Here is a 12,621-nt window from a genome sequence, read left to right on the forward strand (position 1 = left end):
GGCTCCTTACAAATAAGGATACATTTGTTTGATGTTGCATCAGCTCTTCAGTCTATTTGAACTCACGTTACATCTGTGTTTGGTCCAACTGAAAGTGACACCAACGACAGTATCAATTTGCATCTTACACTTGAGCACACTGATAGATGTTGTTATAATATTTTTCCATCAGGGAACAAAATAGACTCTGTAATCTCTGCATGTATCCAGTAGTTCACTGTGTAGTGTCTGTAATGTTGTGTAATGCCCACTAGATGTAGCAATGACTGTTTATGCTCTGAGATGTCGGCCTGAATATCCTAGATACCCAGAAGTTATTAGTGTTCCACTGTGTACACAGTTTAATATGTATAAATACTTTGTTCTTTTTAACACAAGATGTTTGTAACTTGAATAAAAGTGTGAGAAATGCACCAACGGGAATTAAATGAATGATATTGTTGGGAATTTAAAGAGTGTTAAGGCTATTATGAGTTGCAACAGGTATGTATTTTAGCAAAAATGCCAATATAGAGACTATTTTCTAAGATTACTTAGAAAATTGCTTTGCTGAGTCAGTGGAGAGGATGCCAAATTAGGTTAAAGGCGATAGAATGTGAAACTGGCTACAAGTTGGGGTTTTCATTCAGCCATGACAAAAACAAAAATCACGAGAAAGGGAAATCTAAGGCGTAAACAAAAAGTACTGCACCGTATGAGGTAGACTAACAATAGACAATTCCAAGAGAAAGGAAAAATAACAGTTAATGATGCAGGAAATATGATTTAGCTGCCCGGCATCGATAAAACCCAACTTCCCCCTGCGGGGAGGCAGATAAACGGATTTTACTTCCAAGGCTGTCATTTGTGGGTCTTTTTCATGGCCCGGTGCATTGTTTTTTAGCCTTTCATCTGTGAGGTAATGAATCATTTATTTAGGGATTAAGATAATTCTGTGCTCTAATGACCAAATTAACACGGGAACTCAAGGGGTCTTTATCTGAAAACCATTATTTCTCCTCAAACCACAAGGATTTTTAACTTTCAGAGGGTGTTTATGTTTGTTTAGGGTTTAATGGGGTTGATTGCGGCCATCCCAGTACTGAAAATGAGATAAGCCTTGTACATCTGTTTGTGGGGGAACAAAAATTAGCAGTGTACTTCATAATAATATTCACCTTCATGGCAATATTACAATACACATGAGGTGTATATACCTTATTTCTACAGGGTTAGGGTTATTATCTTTTTTGAAAAAGATAATACAAAGACAGATGTGTATATTATGCACATGATGAATGATTCTAATTTAAACCCAGCTAATGTTTATCTGCTGCCGTCGAAGCATTTTCTCCCAGATAGATGATGCTCTGTAAGAAAAAGTTAAGTCATTATGGATAGTGACTGATGTGCAGTTCAGTCTCTGGAAGGTCAACAGGGACTTTCAGTGCCAGCACTCAACACAAATGACTTCTGACTGTTTTATGTTTTAAAAAAAAATCTAAAGAACTCGAATGAAAAAAAAGCTTTTATTAGTAGGTGATTGACTTATTTCCACACTAAAAACTGGCTGCTTTAATTTTCCTCGTGAATACCTAACAAAGAGTGCTGGCTGCTGCTCTTCCTCTGGAATTTGACTTGGCTGTCTACTCAGTCTGCTGCTTTCTGGGTAATAATGCAACGAGATGGCCTCCAGCTGATGAATCAAGATGCCCACACTGTGATTTCCCATGGAGGTAGGTGCATGAGAGAGGGAGAAATCCCATTCAAATACACCCACGCATGCACACTCTAACCTACCCACACACACACACGCACACACACACAACTACGTAATCAATGCTTCCCCATCTGCTAAGCCATCGATCAAGGAAGGAATGAATAGTGAGGGAACGAAACACAAAGTAAATGAAGCTCCATTTTATTTCTCTGAAAGACAAACAATGTCAAGATGTTTTGGTCAATATGTTCAACAACTGTCAGTGAACAAAAAGCTGTATAACAGCCTTGACAGCGTCTCACCTTGGAGAGAATTCTTGCACTCTGAATACCTTTTCTTTGAGCACACAAATATCAACAACAAGCCTTTTCCAATGAATTGCCAACAAATCAATAGGAAAGCTCTCACTTAAAAATGTGCACCTGTCTCACTGCGTAATTGTTAGTTTCTACTGATAGACTGGTCTGTCTTTCTATTGGTACCCTTTGATCCAACGCTCATTAGTGGCTATATACATACACACTGTTAACCTTTGGAAATCTGCTGTCAGAGAAAAGGAAGCAGTTGTTGGACAAATGGAAGCAATCTCAGTAGATATGAGATGAACAGATGTAACAATTGCCATTCGAAAGCAGTAAAATCATACTGAATGCAGAGTTACAGACCATTTTAAAACTCACAATATTCTATATATTTCTAAATATCATTATTAAGGGGCCTTGAACTGGATGCAGCGCTAAAAAAAGTTTATGTGACTGAAATGCCACTCACCCTACTCGCCACCCCGAGTAATTCATAAATCCTTGGAGAATAACTATCAACACATGGAAACTGGTAATGTTATGTGCTACAACTGGGTAAGCTTGAGGAGTGGAGTAGATTTTCACACACCTCTACAGGCACTCAATGCTCATCATGGGCTCCATAAATCCAAACAGCAGCTTGGCAGTGGTGGGTAGGGATGCACTTAATTTATGGACCTGGAGCACCAGAGGCAGAAGGAGAAGCATGAGCATGATGAAATAAACTTGACACAGCAGTGACATGCAGGTGGCAGCGGATGTTTATGCGTGCATGTCACTTTTGCAAGAGTTATGTGGGTGGGTGCGTGTGTGTGTGTGTGGATATGCACTGTAACATGGAGGTGGGGGCACACTGAAAAACTTGTCATCTCTGATGCTACAAGCAGGAAGATAATGTGACAGGCACTCAGAGTGGAGAGGAGAGGAGAGGAGAGAGAGAGGAAGTCTGAATTAAACTGTAAATCAGATCCAGGCTGTTGTGTGGTGTGGTGCTCACTCACAATCCTGAGAGAGAAATATCCACTGAAAATCACAGTGATAGATGGACTATGGGTGAGTGGATGCGTAGGCTACATAGCACATGAGTGAGTTGTTAAACTCATTAGCCTCCGTTAAGACTTTCCACCCACGCAAATTCTCAGCTGTTCAACTGATTCACGAGTGTGCAGACTTTAATTTAGTCAGGGGAGAGAAACGGGAGGTAGATGCATCGGGTCCTTCTGGTTCGTTCGACAATTGTCATGTTTACGAGCTAGAAATCCATAAATCATCATTCTTCTTCTCTGCACGCGTATACGTCACTACAAAACAGGTGCACTGCCTGAATATTTCGCCCAGTCGAATAATAAAACATGAAAAACAAAGTGCACAGTCTATTTAGCATGACAGATCTAAACTGCTCAGAAGGTCAAATGTAGGCCTATCAGAGTAAAGAAGAGACAGAACCAGAACCCCACGAAATGGAAGTTGTTTTAAGAAATGTATTTATAATGGAATAAAAATGTCAACATAAGAAAATAAAGCATATAAAATATAGCAGCCAAACTCTGCCATCTTCTCTCAGTTGTCTCCCAGCGAAGGTTGCCCAGTGTTTCAGAGGGATTTGTATTAATTCTTACTCTACTGCTCTTCATGCCTTCAAGGTAATTGGCAATCTCATTCCAACTACGCTTGATTTAGCACCCCTGTAAATGTTTTTAGTGTTTAAGAAGTTAGCATCGGGTGCAGCAGGAGGCTTCCTACTCTCATGAGTTTCTAAGTGGCATTCAACAAATGGATAAAAACTTCTTTTATAAAAACTGGTAATGAAATGTGGGTCTTTTTTGCTATTTGCTTGGCAATTTTCCTTTAACAGGTTCTTTTTTTTATAAAGAAATATAGAAAGTTGTGAATCAAATGTGAACAGGTTTGTCTTTACCACTCTGCACACAATCTGTGAGCATGTACACATGTACTGTGTGTGTCTGAACTGCATGAGCTGACCATAATAACCACATATAAAGTATGTAGGTCTGTATCCTCTGTTCTATTAACATAATCTACTTCAAACGATTGTTATTGCTGGAATAAAAAACCCACTTTTAAAGTTGATCAAACTATATTGACACACTTTCTATGGGACTATAATTGTTCATTACTTGAGGTTTAGATGCATTGGCACTCTCGGCTCAGCAGATTTTAACAAAATGATGATAACTCTGCCATTCCCATTGATTTCTATGGGGTGCTGAATCAAGCAGATTCAGTGGTGTTTAAAACACTGATGTGTGTCTTCTGGGGGTTCAGACGCACTGCAGACCTGAGTCGAAATACCATTTTGAAGTCCTGAAAATTCTTTTCAGCAACCGATTGATTTGACATTGAAAGATAAGAAAAAACCATCCAATGGAAAATGCACTCATTTGTGATTCCACTCATTGTTCTGAAAAGTCTATATTAGTACAATTGTGCTAATATCACAGTTCACTACAGGTCTGTAAATGGTTAATCCACAACAGTATGTCATGTTTACCAGCTTCTGAAATAGCGTACCAATCGTTACCACTGATGCAATAACAGGTGCTTGAAAAATATAGGGGATGATCCCACGTCTGTGGATATGAAATATTAAACCAAATGACAGAATGATTCAACAAGGTGAACACTCATATCAGTGTGTTAAATTGTCCTCATTATGATTCTACATTAACATAAACACATTTAAACACTGTGAATGATCAGCACACTCACCCCTTTTTTCAGGCTGCTACTTTAAAAGAGCTTATGCAGAGAATTTTTTTTAACCAAGACAACCCACAGGTGAAAAAATGACAAAGATAGAAAGTGAATGTGGCTAATAAGTACAAGAGAAACGCAGTGGCGGTGCCTTCAAGCTTGTGTTAAATTGCTGGCTTTGTTATGAGGAATGGTGATTGACAGAACTTGATGGGCAGATTTAAAATTATGTATACATCAGAGATAAGCAAGGAGCAGTGGAGACAGGTGATTGGCCGCTGAGGCAGTCAGGCTATCATACAGTAACACCTTAACACAGTCGGTTCGGTGGGAAAATACTATGTCACATGTCACAGTCTATGCAAAAAGTAATTGGCTCCTAAGAATCTTGTTGCTGGTGGTTTGTCCTCAGTGTTTTCTTCTGGAGGTATGATTGATATGAAAAGGAAAAATAAAGAGAACTATTTTTTTCCTTTAACACAAGGAAACTGAATTAATTATACATGATCAGATCTTTTGGCCTAATCATTTCAGTTTGACCTCGCTCATCTGACTAAACTTCCTTCAGTTAGTCACCAAAACTGAACTGACGCACAGTTGATTGAATCTACTTTCTGTTATATTCTTTATCCGTGTGCGGCGGTCTCTTAAATGCCTGATTAACATATTCTAACTTTGGGTTTTGCAAAAGTAAATGTATGAAAATGTCAGAGAACATCTGGCCCGATTTGAACTGAAATACTCCTCTAGCAGTGTGTAAAACATCACATTCAATAAAACTTTAACTGCCTTGACATTTAAAAGAACTCAAGTCAACTGCTGATATATTAAAAAAAACAACCTTTTACTTTATGAGAGGACTTTGTGTGTTCTTGGTTGCGTTTGATATATGCTGCGTTTCATTTATACACAGGCTTGACCTTATGAAACCTGAAATCATTCTTGAACAGACGGAGAAAGTACAGCTCCAGATACTGTAGAGGAGACTGTGTATACATTTAAAAGTGAGAGGTCATAAAGTAGACAAGTGATAAATATAGTATGTCATGATTTCAAAGACGTCGGACATATGGAGGAGAAAGAGATGTCACGACACAGAGGAAGAAGGAAATAAATGGATTGTGAATGTGTGTGTGTGTGTGTGTGTGTGTGTGTGTGTGTGTGTGTGTGTGTGTGTGTGTGTGTGTGTGTGTGTGTGTGTGTAGCCATCATGTTATAAAGCAGGTATTCAAAACAGGAAATCGTCAACCTCTTTAGCAATCAATCATTCAGTGAGCATCTGCCAACACCTCTGGACATGCATCGCTGTCTTTCAGAGATACCAACAGTTAAAACATTTTTTTAATAGAATATCACTACTATAAAAGAAGTCCATGTGTCTGTATGTCTTGGTTTCTTTCCCAGGTACAGATGATTTTGTTGTCTTCTCAAGGCTGCGGTGCTTTCTTCAGTCACAAGATAATACTTATGGTTTTTGGCACTTTCAAAAAAAAAGGGATCTGAAGGATGACCTGGCATTAGTCTGTTCATCTTTGCAGCTCTTCAGAGGCAATATACGCTCATACAGTTAATTGTCAGATTAAAAAAAGGAACTTGTTTAAAGTTTTTTTTCCCCCAAGAACAATAGAATAACAATATTCAGTACTGATAATCCAACAGAGGATAGAAATAATTTAAAAAGAAAAGAAAAAGAAACAGCACAATGATAAATGACTGAAAATACTGCATAGTACAAATGCCCCGTAGCCGTTTTTGTCCGTCCTGTTGTACACAGTACAGAGGGCCAACAGGGACAGACCACAACGAGACGACTCATCAGTTTTTCCAATGACCAAGGAAAAAATTCACCCAAGGAGATTCCAAAACTCTCTATGAAACAAGAGAGTCCACAGCATTGTCCTGCCCTTGATGGTCAAGCTCAGAGTGGCTGAATCAAAATACCACATGACCTCTGATCCCTGGAAAGTAGAGAGGTGGCTGCTGGGAAAGTCAGCCCTGTTGGAATCGCTGGGCGTTATTCAGGTTCACTGCTATTTGTGGTCTTGTCCCACTCTATGCTCTCCTCACTGTGTGTGGGAGAAGGGAGGGCCCCCGTGGCCCCTGCAGGGCGCATCCTCAGTCCCTGGAAGCGTCTGCATTCAGGGCAAATGCGGATGTGGCTGCAACCCCTTGCAACCAGTGCAGCTTCCTGTGCCAGTCTGTGGGAAAGAGGTTCAGGCAGTCCGGTGCCCCCGCAAAGCTTGCCGTTGCTGAGGCTGGCTGCGGCAGCTCGAGCCCGACGCTCATCCAAGGGTAGTGGCCGCGGTCGCAGTATTGAGGACGATCGCCTGCGCCTCACCTGCAGGCTGTCGCGACACAGGACGATCCCCTGGAGCTCCCGTAGCATCTCCTCACACACTGATTGCTGCAAACACACACACAAGGAGAAAAAGATAGGGGAGAGGGGGATAAGAGAGGGAGAGAGAGGGAGACAGGCAAGAACACTCACTGACTGACTGACTTAATCAGTACAGACTGATAGACATCACAGACACATAACATATACATTTCATGGTTATCTTTAAATTCAGAATAGTGGGAACAACAGAGGTTGAAAACTGTAAAAAAGACAACACAAAGAGTACATCATGAAACTTACTTTTTAGACACACTCAGACATGTAACATAAAAATATGATCTCCTGGACTGATGAAGGTGTGTTTCACTGGGTATCTACAGTATGCCAACTGAAATATTTACAATAACAGACATTAAAGTATACTGCAGCTCAAGTGCAAGACAAAAAAGGAGAATTATCAATCTCTACATGCTGCACAAGAGCAAAATAACAACTATACAGATGCACACAATCAAAAACCACACACACACACACACGGTTTACAAGTTCGAGTGAAACATTAATCTATGCTGGTCAAAAAGAAGAAATGACATGAGTTGGTTTTTGACTTTCACATACTGAATGTTTATTGAGTTAAAATCACAGTGCGGAGTCCATTCGAAAAGACAAATATCAAGTATGTTTTAAAGGAATCACATCAGAAATAACACTGCATGCACATCTTTCTCCAGTGTATTATGAGGTCACTTTCACTGAAGGAGTCCCCGCCTCAAGAATAGCACAGCAGAACTACTTCACCGACGGAAGTGATCATTATATGTGAATTTGAACTGGACATGGTTCAGGCAGGAGTTCTGTGACAAAATTCACAAAACCTCTCATAGTCATCCTAGATGAAGCTACGGTCATAAAATTCAGATTTATCATTAATGTAATTCTTGCAGCGAAAAAAAGACTATATTTTCTTTAAGTACTTTCCATTTCTATTTCTATTGGCAGTCGATTATTAACTGAAGTACAAAGAAAATGGGTCAGGTGGCCTTAACTAGTCCATTACTGTCCAACCTTCACCCTCTGATGGAGAGAATGACTTCTGATCTGTCAATTCGACTGAGCGAAGATGTGCACACAATGTAAGGCATCTTTTGAGTGAAAATATGCTTAGATTAAGGCTAGGATAAAACAATAACTGCTATTCTATGAGTAGGCTGTCAGCCAGCACCCTGCAAGCATTTATTCATCAAGAAGGTCTAGCTACATTCAATATTATATGTTATGTAGGATATTCTATGCAATATATATTTATGAATCTACCACTATAAATAGAAAATAATCCATATATGCATGTTCTCTGTGTGAGGTATACTGTAAGTGAGGTATATCTTTGGTTTTGTGCTGATTATGACTCATAGGCTGGATGGTGGAAGGCTGGGTGTCAAGTGAAACCCAGAGGAAGACATCTTTTCCTGTCAAAGCTGCACACTGTGGGGGAGCCTAGCAGCTCCACGGGGGGGAGGGTGCCAGGGAGGGGAGAGGGAGACAAAGCAGATGCAGGTTAGATAGCCCTCTCTCACCTCAGTTCCTGGCGTCTGCCTCAACATCCACACAAACTCCAACACTGCCATGAAGATAGCCACCAACAGACCGCACACCAGCACCACGAAGATACCGCCAATGTTCTCCATACCCAGACCTGGAGACAACAGAACATTCATAGGACAGGTGAGAGTGAGGCAGAGAGAGAAGGTAAGAAGAGGGATTCATAGAGTAAGAAGAAGGAGGCCAAGAAATGAAAATGGACAATGTGTTGGTAAAGCTGAAGCGTGGACAAGCTGAAGTAGTGCTGAAGAAAAAAGCGGATGAGGATTAACCCGGACAGACCTTTGGCACGGTGGTCCTCCTCCTTTGGACACTTGCCACCATCCCACCACTTCCTCTTGAGGATCTCCAAACGATTGTCCTCCTGCAGTTTGAGGATGGCCAGGTCAAATTCATCACGGTACACAGACCCTGGAGGGAAGAGAGGGGCAAAACTCAACTGTACAGTACAAAACGCATTATTTCAGCCTGCGTTCTGCTTTAAAACTGTAATTTCTGACAAAAACACACTGGCAACAGGTTCATTTTGTAACATTTTTCATGACGCTGCTTCAGGGTGGTTCATTTCGCAATAATGACTCGCTCACTGTTGTGTATGATGTGTGTTGTCTCATATGCCAGTGTCAAATAATTTACATTTTATGCAAATTTAATGGACAGTGTGAATCTACATCGCAGCATGTGGTATGGAACATCATTTGCTAAATAGTGGGTTTATCTATCCTTTATACATCAAAGGAATTGAAATTAATCTTGTTTACTTTAAGGTGTGTTTTTTCTCCCCATCTGTAGTTTGACTCAACCTGAGATCAAAGTGTAAGTAAACCTCGTGTTTATATTCTCAGAGCAGCGACTGAGACGTACAGCAACAGTTCCACATTCAACAGGAACAATATTTCACATTCCCTTTCTTTCGCCCTCCCATCTCACATCACAGCATGGAGACTATTAAAGTCTGGCAGTAAGTCTCTCTTTCAGTTTCTCACTTTTTGCATCATTTTCCACCATGATAGCAGCTAATGGTTTGGCTTTGCTGAGGCTTTAATTTTCAATTTAACTCTTTAATGTGTCGTTTATGGTATATCCTCCAACTAATACTCCTGGTCTTCATTCCCTCTCCTGAGCTTCAACATGAATTACACAATATATTTAAGCAAAACCGTCAGCTTTTGTCCTCTGGTGCCTTCATTTCACACTGAACTTCTTTTGCCCTCTCCTTCTCTACTCCTCCGTCTGTGTCCGCCTGCTGATACCCATCAGGTCTCCAACCTGTGTGAGTCGACTATTAAATGCCTCCTAAAGCTATATTCTCAACTTCACACTATGAGTTACAGGATCTTACATGAACACACAATTTTTCGCCAATGTTTGAAAAATGTAGGTCATTTCATGAGATATTTTCTGGATTATTCTTTTATCTGTGCTCCTTTTTCTGATTTCAGGTGCATGAATCATATACTTCCATGCACCAATCAGGACTTAGCAAATTTTAATCAAATGTGATTACAGTTTTAATCATATTAAAACTGCAACCATCATACCTGGTTACTGCCAATCAAATCTGACTGACACAGAACCTCACAATCCTGCTGAAGCAATAAGCTGTGGATGTTTTTTCCTTCCATTTTTTTGGCCACTTAGAAGCAGATGAAACAAGGTGTGAACACAACACTGTCATATCATCACTTTTTTAGTTGATTTGGTGAAATATCATTATCATACCACTACTAAGTATTTTTATTATTGATTAATCTGCCAATTATGTTCTTGATTTATGGATTAGTTGTTTGGTCTATAAAATATCAAAAAATGGTTATGATGATTTCTGGTTTCGTCCCAACCAACAGTCCAAAACCCAAAGATATTCAGTTTTACAATCATAGAGGACTAAATAAAACCGAAATAATCATATCTTAAAAGCTGGAACAAGAGAAGTTTAGTTTTTTTTTCATAAAAACAACTCAAAATAAATGGTTGTTAATTCTATATCATTCTATATCATTTAAATTATAATTCATTTTCTGTTGATCTGATGTTAATCAGCTAGTCGTTAACTGTGTCTGTTTCTTGGTACTGAGGAGGCCGTGTACAGTGGGTTGTTAGGGATTTTTCTCTGAAAAAAAGCTGCCTGCTGCAGCTGAAAACAATGCTGTGAAGGTGATAGTGAACCAAAATAGTGAAGTTATGTGCTAAACAATGTGCTGAAACTGACTATAACTATCTGCATGTTCTGTACAGCTGCTTTAAACTTTGACTGTTATATTTAATGTTTAGAGAGCCATGTTTTTTAGGGGTTTTAAGCCCTCTTTTCTCTTTCCCTTAATTATAATACTCCTGCTTTTCCCTTCCCAACTCTACATGCATCATTCTCCACTCACCCACTGGCATGCCGATGCCGTAGCCCTTGGTGTCCAGCAGTCCTCCGATCTGCGTCAGGTTGCAGTTCCTCTGCCGGTAGTACTCGTTCATGGTGCTCTCCAGCAAGTAGGCATAGTTTGAGTTGAGGACACGGGCGATCCCCTCCTCCGTGCTTTTCACAAACACACTGGGCTGCTTTGAGTGCATGAAGTTCCACATGCGCTGGTAGGTCTGGTAGCGAGAGTTCTGCAGAACAGCAAGACAAGATGTAATTGGGAGAAACAGACACAGTCTGATGTGGGAGACAGTAAAAATCTAGAAGTCACAGATACATAGTTTCCATTCTGTGGAAGTTGTGCTGCAGTTAAATGTGAATCTTTTTTTTTCTTTTGCACAGTTTTTTACATTTGAGAAGCTTTGAGAGTCCAGAGCAGAATTTTCACACTACATCCACACCTGTCCTTTACTTTCTCTTGGCCTTCCTACCCTGACATTACTCAAGGTCCAGTGGATGTTAAAATGTCAAAGAAGACAAGGCTAAAATCTCTCTTTCCTTCCTCATCATCCCTCACGGCCTCTCTGCCATGCAATACACTCTCTATGTTTCTCTCTCTCTCTCTCTCTCTCTCTCTCTCTCTCTCTCTCTCTCTCTCTCTCTCTCTCTCTCTCTCTCTCTCTCTCTCTCTCTCTCTCTCTCTCTCTCTCTCTCTCTCAGGTCAAATTACAAGAGGATGAAAGAGAATAGTGTGTGCCTCTCTTAGGGACTAGGACAGTTCCCCATCTCCCTGAGGAGGATGATATTGAATGATTGTTGCAAAGAACAGACAGGAAGCAGATAAAACCTGTGGTTAGAGGAGGAACACAGAAAGGACAGGAAGGTGATGAGGAGGATAACATCACTAGTGACCCATCGATCAGAGGGCTCTGAGGTGAGTGGGAGAGTGTACCTTTGATAGAAGAGTATAAACAATCTACCATATGCAATGATGTGTATAACCTCTGACCTGGAAGAAGGTCATTGTGGATCCTCCATGCATGGTGCCGTACTCTATTGCCGTCTGATCTGCCAGGTCATCTACTGACTCTATTGGCACCTCCATCCTCTGAACTGTTAGGAAGGCGGCCAGGTTGGCGGTGTAGGATGAGATGATGATTAATGTAAAAGCCCACCTGTGGAGGACAAGAACATATGTATTCACCTACAAAAGTATGTAAATGTGCTGGGAGGTGTATGAAGATAGATTGTGTGGCTGTAGAAGTGTAGGAGGATTAAAATAACCGCACACCTGAAAGGATAGGATACTGCAGGACTTTCTGTGGATGACGGGGTGGATGGATGAATGGGTGGGTGAGCATAAGGAAGGTGACACGGCTTAGTTTGGATGAGAGAAAGTAAACTTCATGCTGTAGAGAATAAAGGCATAGACATACACAGAAAATGTCTCACATACGCACATGCACACATTTCACCATGTTCTCATGTTGAACCAGATGAATAAATGAAAAGATGAATCACAGGATCCAAAAATACCACTGAAAGCAGATCATAGATGAAACGCCATGATGGAGCAATTAAAGTTGAGTCAAATGGGTGTGTGCATGTGTGTTTG

General features: G+C 40.4%; 1 protein-coding gene across 3 annotated transcripts in view; it reads right to left on the bottom strand.

The window, feature by feature from the left end:
- Positions 1–6,232: 6,232 nt before the first annotated feature.
- The window catches only part of grik4 (glutamate receptor, ionotropic, kainate 4), a 293,525-nt gene continuing 287,136 nt past the window's right edge, over positions 6,233–12,621 (bottom strand). For all 3 annotated transcript variants that reach the window (XM_062418967.1, XM_062418968.1, XM_062418966.1), the window contains 5 exons: positions 12,016–12,181; positions 11,032–11,257; positions 8,936–9,064; positions 8,629–8,747; positions 6,233–7,120 (listed from right to left, as the gene is read on the bottom strand). In XM_062418967.1, the coding sequence (XP_062274951.1) occupies positions 6,731–7,120; positions 8,629–8,747; positions 8,936–9,064; positions 11,032–11,257; positions 12,016–12,181 (1,030 nt within the window). In that variant the 3' untranslated portion in view covers positions 6,233–6,730. The remainder of the gene's footprint in view (positions 7,121–8,628; positions 8,748–8,935; positions 9,065–11,031; positions 11,258–12,015; positions 12,182–12,621) is intronic.

This window comes from Scomber scombrus, chromosome 5, assembly GCF_963691925.1.
Source record: "Scomber scombrus chromosome 5, fScoSco1.1, whole genome shotgun sequence".
NCBI classification, from domain to species: Eukaryota; Metazoa; Chordata; class Actinopteri; order Scombriformes; family Scombridae; genus Scomber; species Scomber scombrus.